Source organism: Suncus etruscus, chromosome X (assembly GCF_024139225.1).
Source record: "Suncus etruscus isolate mSunEtr1 chromosome X, mSunEtr1.pri.cur, whole genome shotgun sequence".
Classification (NCBI taxonomy): Eukaryota; Metazoa; Chordata; class Mammalia; order Eulipotyphla; family Soricidae; genus Suncus; species Suncus etruscus.
This window is the reverse complement of record NC_064868.1, coordinates 7,656,496-7,670,761: the sequence shown is the minus strand read 5'-3', so window position 1 is coordinate 7,670,761 and position 14,266 is coordinate 7,656,496. Positions and strand designations below refer to the sequence as shown.

The 14,266-nt window shown below is 40.2% G+C and overlaps 1 protein-coding gene across 1 annotated transcript in view; it reads left to right on the top strand.

The window, feature by feature from the left end:
* Positions 1–14,266, top strand: part of CDKL5 (cyclin dependent kinase like 5) — a 155,319-nt gene that overhangs the window by 76,508 nt on the left and 64,545 nt on the right. The window contains exons 3-4 of the mRNA XM_049766783.1: positions 664–709; positions 13,277–13,413. Of these exons, the coding sequence (XP_049622740.1) occupies positions 664–709; positions 13,277–13,413 (183 nt within the window). The remainder of the gene's footprint in view (positions 1–663; positions 710–13,276; positions 13,414–14,266) is intronic.

Sequence of the window (14,266 nt, the reverse complement as noted above, 5' to 3'; positions counted from 1 at the left end):
GTCAGGTGATGAGGATGAAATAGGAGTAGAGGGAAGGAAGTGAGAGAATTGGGTGACAATGTTTATCCCACTTTGAATATGAAATGACTATCTCTGTGGAGAACTGGTGCACAACTAGCTTTGTTGGAAAGTAAACCAAAGAATGTGACTTAGAAAAGCCATCCTGCTACTAACAGCTACCAAGTACTGTAGAAGTCTTTTTTCTGATTCCAAGAACTCACTTTTTTTGGTGCCGATTTTTAAAATAATATCTTTATATAAATACCATTGTTACAAACATATTTGCAGTTGGGTTTCAGACATTAAAAAAGTACATCCCCATTAACCCACTTCAGTGGCTTCTAGTACAGTACTGTTGGTCTGTCACCATTTGTACTGACACGTTGGTGTAGGGTCAATGCATTGTACTACTGACTCATTTTTGATTTGTCCTTGTCTGTGCTCTTTGTCCCCAATCATCTTTCCTTTCTTCTTTTGCTTCCCTGACTATGTCTGCAGGATGATAATGAAGAAAACTTTGTAGCCAAGAAATGAGGGCTTGGGGAAAAGAATGACCTATCTTCAGTTTTCAAGTTCCTATTCCTCTCTTTTCGAATGTAAATACCAGATCTTTGAGATTCCCAATTGAAAGACAATATTTACTTATGTTCTTTTCTTTTGCAGGAAACACATGAAATTGTGGCGATCAAGAAATTCAAGGACAGTGAAGGTATGTATATATTTTTCTTTAGTTTTTTTTTTTTGTGTGTGTGTGTGAAGAGAATGTGGAAGAAATGACATTAGGTTTGTTTGACTCCCTTTCCTGTGATTTTTGAAGTCACGTTGTCAAAACGTGAATATGGTTTGTTTATTGTGCTTTGCTTTAAATTATTCAGTTGCTTCTGTGTTTTAAACATCTCATGATATTAAAAAATCCATAGCAATATTACAGCAGGTAGAGCATTCGCCTTGAAAGTGACTGACCTGAGTTTGATCCCTGGTATTCACTATGCTTCCCTGAGCACCTGGTTCCTATCCTGAGTATTGCCAGATGTGACCAAAAAAATAACATATTTTATTTGAAAAAATACAGCCAATATTGGAAATCTTACAGAATAAAAGGCATGCTCTCCACATGGTTTATAAATATTATTTAAGTAAGAAAACATATTTGAAGAAAATACTACATGAAATAACTTTATTTAGAGAAAAATGAGAGTGGGCGAGAGAGTTACAAGCTCAAGAGAGAACACATTTTTCTCGAAAGGGGAGAGAGCTCATCTCTAGTTGAGATGTGGACCAATCTCAGAGTTGGCAAATGAACCAGAAGCATATGCTTTGGTGGGGGTCACACAAATAGCAAGTGGTATATGAAAGTGGTATTGGTTACTGTGGTTTCTGGTCCCTGATTTTATATTTAGAAAGTTTCATTGGGAGAATTAAAAGCTTTTCAAGAAGTGGTACCACTCTTGGAGGTGTTGGCCACATGATCAAGTGAAATATTAAAATTACCCCCATGGCAAAAAAGAACATTTAAAATAAAGTCTTTCAGTAGTTCTCATTTTTTTGTTTTTATTTTTGGGCCACACCCAGTGACACCCAGGTGTTATTCCTGGCTATACCCTCAGAAATTACTCCTGACTTGGGGGACCATATGGAATACTAGGGGATCGAACCACAGTCTGTCCTAGGTTAGCACATGCAAGGCAGATGCCCTACTGCTTGTGCCACCGCTCTGGCCCCAGTTCTCAGGTTTTAAATCTACACAACTGGTAATCCAAAGACAGTCAAGTAGAAAACTGTTAGCAAGGACGTAAGTGACCTTTAAATAATTCTATGCAACATTTTCCCAACTTTTTTGATGGAGATCCAAATGGAAATATTGTGACATTCTAACTTAATATCCACATGGTGTTCTTTATTTAATGGAATTCAGAGTATCAACAAACTCATTTTACTAATGTGTGCTTCTCCATTTTCTGTCCTTATATAAATGCATATAAATAATTGTGACATCCACTACATTGATGTCACTATTAATGAGTCACAACCTGCCGCTGGAAAAACTATTCCAGGTTTAAGAAGCATCAACCTTCACATAGAAGCAGAAGTATGAAAATAGATGTTAAGACCTGCTGTCATCAACACACATTTCTATTAAATACTTTTAAGATATTGGCCTTATATTTATGGATAGTTTCATCATCCTCACCTCAGAGCAAACATTAAATAACAAAAAGCACTTGCTAGCAAAGTCCAGAGGAAATAGTCAGTAGTATTTGATATAACACAACCTTGGTGTGCTAGCTATGTGGACTTCAGTGGAAAAACTTACCAAACATTGGCCTGGCAGCCTTAAAGGCTTTAGCTTATTCTTAAAAGGAATAAAAGACTCTTCATGGGAAGCAGTATAGCCAGGCCAACCCACTATGAGACCATTGGGAATAAGCTTTGAGCAGTGGCCTTGGGACAACCATAGGTGGCCGAGACACATGGTGATCTACTAAAAAGTGTGACTATAATTGTGGATCAAAGCATCACATTCACATTTTTGTAAAGACTCCTGGCTGTGAAGTCATCTTTCAAGCCCTTCTTCAAGCATCAGTTGCCACCAAAAATAACTGTCATCAAGTTTTTGAAAAGTAGTTCGATCTAGGCCATATATGCCATTACCTCCAAAAGAAAGCCAACATTTAAGTCCCATATTCTTAGTCTTCTGTGCATCCGCTCTTGCCACTGTGAATGAAATAACACATTTGTTTCTGTATCATGAGACTATCTATGACTGTCAATAGTTGATCTGCTGAGAGTCATTGAACACTGAGCTGAGTGCTGTAAGTGCTCTGAAGGTAAATCAGGTATAGATACTTTCAAGAAGTTTATGACCTATTTGTAGAACTAAAAGTTGTAAGTAGCAGTAATACAGGATAGAAGGCAGTTGATCCCTGAATGAATACTGAGGCTAGAGAGATTGTTTCTAGCTGTGACATCTTAGGAATGCATGAAGAGTTGAGACTTGATGGGAGTCATTTGTTCTGCCTTTACTTAACTCTACAGACAACTCTGCCTGACCTTTAGCATAACTCAGAAGCCTGTGGCCATATCCCCTACATTTGTGCAGATGGACACTGGTTTCCTTATATGTACTTCCAGATGGACTTCCCAAGCATTGCCATGCTAATTTTGTGAAGACATATCCGATTACTCATAACTTTTTTGTTCCTCTATTATTTTCGGCACACTTTTCTGTTCTTTCTAGTTATGCCTTGTGGATCTCATACTCTTCTATCTTGACTCTTTCCTTCTGCCAGAGTGCAATTTTGCTTAATGGAAAGAGAAAATACATGGTGAACATCCCTTTTAGAGTAAAGCATACTCAGTTAGCATAAAAGATCTCCATTCAAACCTTGTATAAGGCACATAGTTCAGAATTAGCTTCTTATATTAAATTTTCATCAGTCTGATTATATTAACAAACTAGTGTTATGATAATATCGCCTAAATTGCCATATATCTCTCATTAGTCCCATTTTATTGTTTATTTTGAAAATGCTCATGATATGTTAGTGGCTTTTCTAAATCCAATATTTAAAAAATTTTGTGAAGATAGTGAAGTGATCCTCCTATAAAAGCAATTCTAAAATAAAGTAGACTCTGAACTTGACCTGACCCATGACTGAGCTAATCAAGTACCTTCTTAATAATTATTTCTAGGATATTTTATTAAAATATTACCTTTTTGCTTTAAAATGATAATTTCCTGCTTTCTCTTTGAAATGCATAAGTGTTCACAAATTTGTATGTTTTTAAAACTACCTTTTATAGTTCATTGCTATTTAACTCAAGAGATCCTTATATTATCCTAGGATAATAGGTCACTTTTTGAAATAAGAACCAGTATTTTATAGTAAATGAAAGGTTCTGACTTAAAGTTGAAAAAATAAAAGTATGTTTATCTTATATCTAATACAATTTATCTTATGATAGCAACTCTTTGCTACTTCTTACAATAAAGAATCAAGTGTTACCTGTTTAGAGAGTGGGATAATTTTTACAGTAAAATTGTAACTATGTTCAGTGACATTTGCCCTGAAAAGAGGGTGATTAAAAATATACAAGGCCAGGCCAGAGTGCTAGCACAGTGGGTAGTGTGCTTGTCTTGCATGCAGCCGACCTGGGTTCCTTCCCCAGAATCCTGTATGTTCCCCTAAGCCTGCCAAGAGTAACCACGGAGCACTGCTGGGTGTGATCAATCAAACACAAAACAAACTCAAGGGCTCAAAATACAATTGTACAAAGAAAGTACAATAGGCATGGCTCCTCTCTAGTACTTGTTTGACCTGGGTTCAATCTTTAAGCTTTGGCATATGGTCCTGTAAAGTACTGCTAGGATAGATGCCTGAGCCCAGAGCCAGGAGTAAACCCTGAGCACGGCTAGGTGCTCAAAAAATTAAATAAAAAATACATAAAGGACTCAGGTTTCTCTATTTTTGTATGTTTTCTATTTGTCTTTATACTTGCCAGTTAAATTTTTTTCCTGGTAGCCAATATAACTCTTCCAGATTATTTTATTTTTCTTTGGATTTTGGTTCACACCCAATAATGCTCAGGACATACATATGCAGTGCCAGGGATTGAACCTGAGTCAGCTGCTTGCAAGGAGAGTTCCTTACCCCTCTACCCAATCTCCAGTCCCTCTGTTAGCTTATTTCTCAGCATCTTCCTGAAATATTACACATGGGATCAAGGTAAAAAGGCCTTTTTTAAGAGAGGATGTTTACTGGAATGTTGACATTTTAATGTCAGATCACTTTGCTAGTTTTCTTATTTTTTATTTTTTGGTTTTTGGGTCACACCCAGCAGCGCTCAGGGTTTACTCCTGGATCCATGCTCAGAAATCACTCCTGGCAGGCTCGGGGACCATATGGGATGCCTGGATTCGAACCAATGACCTTCTGCATGAAAGTCAAACACCATACCTCCATGCTATCTCTCTGGCCCCTAGTTTTCTTATTTTGATAATGTTTGCTTCTTTATATGTCATCATAAATGTGGAGTATAGAATAATTAATTTTTGATGGGGGTCTCCCCATTGGTGCTCCAGGGGTCCAGCAGCCTCTCCTGGCAGTTACCAACCAACCGGGCCATTGATTTACATTCCAAGGGTGCAGTGCTGCAAAGGTTCTTTAGTATAGGTGCTTACCCAGGCCACCCCAGAGGTCCTCAGGGGCCTCCAAGATTGCCCCTCAGAGATTTTTATGGGACCAGGTGGTACCATAGATTGAACTTGTACAAGCTCATGCAAGACATGCGTCTTCACCCTTTGCTAGCTTTCTGACCCCAGATGTTTAATTTCTAACGCTAACCTGAATGTATTAGTTTATCTGATAATGTAAGTTCTCATCAAGAAAAATTAAATAACACCACCTAGTCAACCAGAAATCTCAGGTAATTGTACTCAGGATTTGGATTTTCTGATAAGTAGGAAATATCTATTTTCAGATTGCACATGATAGTCTATTTAACCAAAATCTTTTACCCTTCTTTTAAATCCAATCTCATCCAAAGAGATTTTCAGATGATAATCTGTCACTGTTGGATCTTCATACATGCAAACATACCTACCACCCTCAATTTGTGAAATACTCTAGGGACACTGATTTGGACTTCAAGAAACTTCGCCTAACAAGTTCAAATCCATACTTGTTCAAACTTTAGGATACCTATGGTCTAGAATTTAGTTTGGGCAAACATTTGGATCTTCTGATAGGCCAACACCTTTTCTTCTTTGTGCTTTTCCTAAGGTACTGGGTGAGGGATGAGGAAACATCTTCCCTGATTGTCACTGGGCCTTAATATGTGAAGAGCTGTCTCAGGGAGTTAGTTTATGATTCACTGATTGCTGCTTCCATTCCAATGTTCTGCTGTTTGAGTTTCTATGGATAGGTACCATATTTTCTGGTGTGTAAGATGACTTTTTAACCTAGGAAAAACTTCTTAAAAGTCAGGGGTCATTTAATACACCAGTATACGGTATGCTGAGACTTACTCCAGCTTCAGAGATCAGTGATCTGCCCCCATCTTACCGCCACATACCATCCAGCTGCCAGGCATCATCACTCAGTCCTCTGCTTGTCCTGATTGATCTTTCAGGGCACACAGAGGAGCTGAGTTACTAAGCACTGCATCCCATCCAGCCGCCAGCTGTCATTGCTGGAATGTGGCTTTCTGGTGCTCAGTCCTCTGCTTGTCCTGATTCATCTTTTAGGGCACACAGAGGTGCTGAGTTACCAAAGACCACATCTCATCCAGCTGCCAGGTATGCCGCTTTCCAGTGCTCAGTCTTCTGATCAACTTTTATGGGACACAGAGGAGATGCTCTTTCTCCCTCTAGTTGTCCTATTAATCACTGCACCCCAGCCAGCTGCTCTTGGAGGAGCCCACTCTCCCTGCTCTCAATGTAGATCACAATTAAAAAAATCACAGTCACTCACAACAAATGACAAATGTAAAATGATTGTTGGCACTCCAAAGTCTAGCTTTACTAAACATACACTGTTAACCTTTGAGGGTTCTACTCGTTTTCTCTTACATTTTTTAATTTCCATTTGGTGCGCGTTAAAAGAGAAGTGGTCTTCTATGGCAAATATAGCCCTATATTTTAACAGGAAAAGCAAGGGTTCGCCTTATATGCCCAGTCATCTTCTATGCCTGAAAATATGGTAGATAGTTTTGGGGGGAATTTTTGCCCCCTTTTTGAATGGGCATATTTTTCTAAATCAGGAAAAATATTTACTTGATTATTCTTTTCTCTAACTTATTTTATTTGTATTTGTATCCAGAAACTAGTAAGTTCTAGGCTGACCTGTGGAGTGGGGAAACTGGTGTCTTCATTTGTGTATTGGCACCAAATAAAAGCTGGTGATCTCACTCCTAAATTCAATTCTCAGTAGGAGAGACTTTCTAACGAATATTGCACCTCTTGGTTAAATTTATTTAACTGAAGTTGAGCATTCTGGCTTGGCATGATTTAAATGCTTCCTTTTAAAAATTTAGAAAAGATCTTTCTCAAGACTTCAGAACTTCTAGGATGGTGTGAGCATCCTAAAAGATCTTGTAAATCTCTCATGATTTTGTACATTTCGTACATTTATTGTGCTTTTACTTGGACTTTGTTTCTAGTGGTTTAAGGGTTCTCATCTTTTTCATTTCAATGACAGTGGCATGACCATTCAGAATCATGTTAGTTGCTTCCTGTCGATTTTTCTCCTTCGGTCAGTGTGACCATGTTCAGCTACAACACTCCCACCAGGCTTTTATATAAGGAGAATTTGGCTTCTCCTCACTCCCAATACCTGTTCAAAGAAAGGCCCATAGAGGGAGGGGCTCTTGACAATACAAAAATACCAGGTTGGTGATTTCATAAAGTAGGTTATGGCTATTTCTGGATCACTTTTCCTAGCCCACAATTTTTTAAAAATAGTGTTAAAAAAGACTTTCTGTTCTTCAGATTTTCTTCTTTTCATCACTTACCTTTGCAGTTCTTTGGAGCCCTGTGATCATCTTAAAAACGGTTTTATTTTACTTTAGTGACTATCCCTTCTGGATTTTTGATTCACCTATGGCAAGTTTACAGCTAAGTCATATTTTTCTTTTGTATGTGTATGTGTCTTTAAATTTGATCTTTATCTAGCCTATTCTTGGATCATTCCTCAGTAACATTTATGTAACTTCATCAGAATTACTACTTGGATGAATCTGGAACTCCTCAGTGGTAAGCAGGTGTCCAGACACATACCAGCTGTTGGAACTGGAAAGCTTTTCGAGATCATCTAGTACAGAGGTTCCCAAACTTACTTGTCTTATTGCCCCATTTTTAGGGAAAAAATGACTGACTCTCCTAGAAATTTACCTTCTATAAACAAACAAGCAAAGTGTCCTCCTTCCCTGGCCCATCAGATTTCTACCATTCCTCTGAGTGGCTCTGAAGCCCCTGCAGAGTGGTAGCACCCATTTTGGGAAATACTGATCTAGCAGAACTAGTTTGGCTTATAACTGAGATGGATAAACCCCAGGCCAAAAGTTTCATTTGGATTTTGTGGATTTCAGAACCAAAGTAGTACCTTAAGGGTCGTCACTAAGTTTTCCTTTTGCTCATACTGTGCTGCTTTGTTTCCCAGCCAAGTCATTTTGGAGTCTAGAGCTGACCTTGGCAGTTCTAGCTCACTCTCTCCAACTGCTTTCGATCACCTTGCTGTGTGTCATGACGCTGTGGTGTGAACACTCTTTAGTCACCATGAGAATGGCGTTCCTCCTGACTTGGTTTTGAGACCTAACTCAAGAATTCTGAGATTTTTGTCATGCTCATTTCAGTGGCTATTACTATCTTCTTTTAAAACTAAACTTAGTCCTATATGAACTTCCTCCCCATGTGGGAGTTCCTTTTCTTTCTCTTCTACTTTCCTTTTATTTTCTCCTACTTTCCGTCACTTTATCTTATCTTTCCTTTTCTTCCTCTTCTACTTTTCTTTTCTACTTTCCTTTTCCTTTGCTTCTACTTTAGAAGGTTTCTAAACCAACCACAAAAAACTGCCTCATTGATGAGCTTTCTTACTTTCTGAACCTTTGGGGAGAGTTGTACGTATGAGGGTGTATCTTCCTTTGTCATCATATGATCATTTTAGTGCCCTAATTTCCATAAAAATTTTAGTAATAAGGAGCCAAAGAAGTACTTAGAGAAACAAACATGGTAGGATCTACAAACTAAATGAAGTGTGCTGATTCGACTTGTGCCTTATGGAATTATTAATAGGTCTATTCCCCATCTGTTACCATTTATTGCTGTCTTAGTGCTTCAACCTATGCCTGACAAAAGTTAATTTCCTTAAAATAGAATTGGCTCAAATGAGATGATGTTGACACTCCTTGCTAGGCAATCTTGTAAGTGTATGTGTGTGTACATACATTTCTTGCTTTTCTTCTTCCAACATCTGATTTTAATGAAAGGGGTCAGTCTAGATTTGAAAGAAAAATCTATAACAGAGTGCCAAAAATGTCAATGAAGTTTAGGCTACAAACTTTTAATGAATACAAATGATTTATTGATTATTAGGTTGGAAAAGACCAAAGGATATTTTTAGGAATATGAGGGATAAAATGTCTCTTATTATAAGATCTGCTCTCTTACCAGCTTTTAAATACAACAGAACATCATGTTAACTGTAGTCATTACTTTGTACATTTTATCTGGAGTAATTATCAGAAGACTTGAAATCTGTATCTGGTTTCCTGGTTTCCTCCCATTTCTCCTGCTGCCACCTCTGCTTGTGCTAAGCACAAACCTGACCTAAACCTTGTCTTACCATTTGATGTCCAGTGAAATCCTACAGCATTCGACTTGTTCTCTTTTGCTGATGGTCACATAGAAGAAAACTTTCCAAGTCCATTCATGCAGCTTCATCTTTTTGTACTCGGCCCCTGCAGAGCCTACAGAGGCCTTTAATGACCAAGTAGATATGTGTTTCTGACCATTAATGCTATCAGTTGAGGGGCTTGATTTTCCATAAATCACATATTGTAGAAGACAACCAGGGGCAGTGGTGCATAGGTGAAAAATACATGCACTTTGTCTTATTGCCTGAAGCTATACAGAAGATGGAAATTCCTGAACTCAGAATTGAGAGTTCTGTTGGTCATTGGTTGCTGCCTTCCTTACCTTTAGATGGTCAGAGCAGTGATTTCTTCACGACAGCATTCACAGTATTCTGTGGGAGCATTTATTTGCCCCTCCATGTTGGTATCTTCAAAGGGTGTGTGTGCTTGAATGGAGGAACTTGTTTCCCTGGCACTCTCATTTTAACAGGGGTGGCTACACAGCTATAAGTCAGCTAACAAAGCGTTTATCAGTGCTGCTGGTGAGCTGGACAGGAGAGACATGTTTTGAGCCTCAGAGGGTCTAAGAGGGAAAAAGCTTCCTGTGGTTCAGTGATTTGGACAGGATTTTTGAGAGGCGATTTAAACTACAACTTCACCGAGCCAGTCTTACAGAGTCTGGGTGGCGGAATGGGGAATCTAGGTGAGAGAACAGGCATAAGGCTCCAAGGTTGACCAATCAAGTTTGGAGCTATTTGGGTATCAAGGAGTCTGATGGGAAGGAAGGGGAGGAGAAGGGCCTGAGAGACAGACAGAACAAACCAGAAACCGTCATGAATATGCACTTCTTATTGCATTACTCCCCTGTGAAAAAACACTTGCTGCTCCTTGAGACCTGTAGGTTATGTTTTGTATTAGAGGTGGATTTTAGTGCCATAGCCTCAGCCCTGAGAGGAACTTAGCTAGAGAGGAGAGAAGCGGGTTAGCCTTTCAAAGGCTCTTAAAGAGTCCCAAGCCTCGTAGCTCTGGCTCAGTCCCCACATGCACAATGGCAGGCCCTCTTTGCTTTCACACTCGGCTAAACCAGCCCTGGAAGTGCTCTGATCATGGGACACACATTCCCCTGGGCAAATCCCCACCATGCTGCTCTTCCTCTTCTGCCCTCTGATTTGAAGTGGCCTGGTTCGTTGCTTATGTTTACTCTGGCCTTTGGCTCTTGCTAGTTCTTGTTTTCTTTTTTTTTTTTTTATTGATTGGGTTTTGGGGGCCACACCCAGCAGCACCCAGGGATTATTCTTGGCTCTGTACTCAGAAATCACCCCTGGATGGCTGAGGGACCATCTGAGATGCTGGGAATTGAACTGGGTCCCTCCTGGGTCAGCTGCAGGCAAGGCTGCATGCAAATACCCTACTGCTGTTCTATCTCTCCGGCCCCTAGTTCTTGTCTTCTGATCACAGTGCCTCTTTCTGTCCTTTCCTAATCTTGTCTCCAGCTTCCTCCAGCAGTTTTATTTCTGAAGGAAGAGAGAAGATTATCTTGTGTAACCTATTCACAAAGGAGTGTGAGTCCCTGCTTCTGGTTTGGGTTTAGGTTTTGTTTGGGAAGAAGTGCCTGAAGGATCATTGTGCTCTGTTTCTTCTGGACCAGAGGGTTTTGGCTTGTGCCCAGTGGAGCACTCAGGGAGCAATATGCAGTCCTGGGGGATGACTGAAGCCCTTTATTATCTCTCTGTCCTGAGCCCCTTTGTTAACAGATGCTATGGTTTTACTTTTCCTAGTCTCTCCCTCCCACTCTTCCCTCTCTCTCCTTCCTCTCCCTGACTACTTCTCTTTCTCCCTCTATACTTCCCTCTCTCCTTTCCCTTCCTCTCTCTCTTTTCCCTCCTAGCTCTTCCCTTCTCTTCTCTCTTCCACAGAGCCTCATATCTGCAAGGCATATACTCTGCCACTGAGCCCATGTCTCTTTCTTCAGTTTGAGGGTTCAGAAAGAGGTCTTGATGCGATCTGAACAGTACACTTGACACTGCACTTAGATACCCACCTCTGTTGCCCTCCTTGGGCCCTATTCAGGTCTTTTCATTTGGTAGATGGCCTGGATTCTGACTGTCAAACTAAGATTATGAGCTTTAGTCTAACAGGGGTCTCAAACTCAATTTACCTGGGGGCCGCAGGAGGCAAAGTCGGAGTGATCCTTGAGTGCAAAGTCAGTAGTAAGCCTTGAACATTGGGGGTGTGACCCAAACAACTGAAACAAAACAAAACAAAACAAAACAAAAAAGATTCCTCTAGGGCAGGGCCACAAAATGTTGTACGGAGGGCTGCAAATGGCCCGCGGGCCACAAGTTTGAGACCCCTGAAACCTTGGGGCCAAATATGATGTGGTAATTGAGGGGGGTTAGAGCGCAGGTCTGGCCTGGTACCAGAGGACCTGCAATCTTCTTCTATCACCAAAGCCTCAGCCCAACATTCAAGCTAAGAGAGGCAGAGACTCCAAGTGGTCTCATGGCACATCAAGTTTTGCCATAAACTTAAAAAAATCTTTATATTTGGACCTTAGCATTGCATTTAAAGAATTATGAGCACATATCCTTGTTTATCCATGTGTAAACACCGTGGTAAAATTTCTCAACTAAGTCTCAAGCTATCACAAAAACTCATTTTGCAGAGTACGTACACACCGAGTAGTGCTCAGGGCTTATTCCTGGCTTTATGCTCATGGTCATTCCTGGTAGTGCTCAGGGGATCCTCTGTATTGCTGGAGATCAAATGAGGGTTGGCTGCATTGGAAGACAGGTGCTGTGACCTCTTTCCTGTTTCTCAAGGCCAACAAAAGAAACTCATTGTGAATGAAAGTTCACCTTTCTCGCTTGCTGCCAACAACTCCTATAGCGTTAATGTGACTTTTGTCCTTGCTTTGTGTGTAGAGGTTAGTAGGAAAGAATTTGGTAGCATGGAAGGGTATATTGACTCAGCTTAAGGGCTCCAGCTTGGTATAGCTACACCATCTGGGACAGACAGATGGACATGCCTTGGGGGGAGAGCAGCAGGATCCTGCTGCAGCTGCCATTCACAAAGATCAGAAGCTCTTAGGAGTCCTGCAACTTGACCGTGAGCTGCATCCTGGCCGCCTAGTGTATGACCTCTGCTCACTGGAGAAGCTCACACATAGCTCAAGGAAGAAACTGCTCTTTGAAGCCAAAACTTTAGGTCCAACTTAAAAATACCAACTGCTACAGATGCTGCATAGCTCAGGAGACTGAGATGGCTGATTCCCTCTTAAGCTTTCAGATTTCTTCCCTAGTATGTCGCATGAGAGAAAATGCCAGCAAATGTGTATGTCCTGTCTGGAAGATTGTGTTTGACTCATACTTTATATAAGGAGTATAATAAAAGCCTCACTTCTTCACTTAAGGCTTCTCTCAATATCAAAAGGTTTTGGAAATTGCCATGTAAAGCAAAGTAATATTTGATAAAAAAAAATGCCAGTCCTCAAGAGACATAGTTTAGTCAGCAATGATGTTGGTTTATCCTTATTAACATTATCTTGAGAACATAGTAGAACCTACATTTGGGTGTTTTTAAGTCTTCATCTTTTTGTTTTGGTTTTGGTTTTTGGGTCACACCTGGCTGAGCTCAGTAGTTACTCCTGGCTCTGCACTCAGAAATTGCTCTTGGCAGGTTTGGGGGACCATATGGGATGCCTGGATTCAAACTGGGGTCTGTCTTGTGTTGGCCGAGTGCAAGGAAATGCCTTACTGCTGTGCTATTGCTCCGGTCTCCAATTCTTCATCTTTTGAGCAAGAAATGGGCTGGTTCTATTCTCTCCCTCGACTTCTTATGTAGAAGTACCCGACATGGAAAGTGATTTTAGTGTTCTTGAATGCTTTGAAGGGTAGCTATGACCCTGTTTGTTGTTTCATTCTAGAAAATGAAGAAGTCAAAGAGACGACTTTGCGGGAGCTTAAAATGCTCCGCACTCTCAAGCAGGAAAACATTGTGGAGTTGAAGGAAGCCTTTCGACGCAGGGGAAAACTCTACTTGGTGTTTGAATATGTGGAGAAGGTAAGTCACTAATTGATACAATGGGGATTTGCCCAGATCTTTTAAGGGCTGTGTCTGGGAAATACTATTCATGAGAGTCTGACTTGTCAATATATTCTTACACTGAGCATTTTAAAAATGAAAGTATTGTCTGCAATCAGAAGACCTGAACTATATTTTAAGATGTATAATTTGTACAGAGAGATAAGACAGAGTTTAAATAATAAAGCATTCATTTGACTTCTAAAGCCAGCATCTCTGTCTAACTTAGAGAACTTTTTGGACTCAGCTCATTTTAATTAAACCCGAGGAAGGACTTTGAGAGAGCTAATGAAATCAATAACGATAGGGCAGGATGACAGAGGTGGGTGGAAGACATCAAGCACAGGTTGGTGGTTTTAATGAGACCTCAGTGGAGAATGAGTGCACTCGTGAAACAGCCTCTTGTGAACTCTCAGTGCTTTTCCTTTAGAGAAAAACAGATGTCTGGAGGCAGAAAGTGCTGTCCTGAGGGAGGTAGAGGAGACCTCAAGGAAAAGATTGGGCAGCATGGGGGTAAAGAAGAAAAGCAGCATTGCTCAGGTTGCGTATGCCCTTACTTTTGTGTCATTCCTAAAATTGTCAGCTGTTCAATAAGTTGTCAGCTGCTTAGTGACATTTTTAATGATGTGACCCAAGGGCCAATGTTTGTTGCGGGAATCAATATTGTCTGTCACTGACTTTCCTAAAGACTAGCTGACCTACAGCAGTTTGGTTTTTGTCAAGAACTTCTGTACCTTGAATAAACTGGAACCAGATGAATCTTCTAGAGGTTTCTACAATAGCTTCTACTGAGTTCCTGAGGATTTTCTAAGAGTAAGACTGGAAATATTAA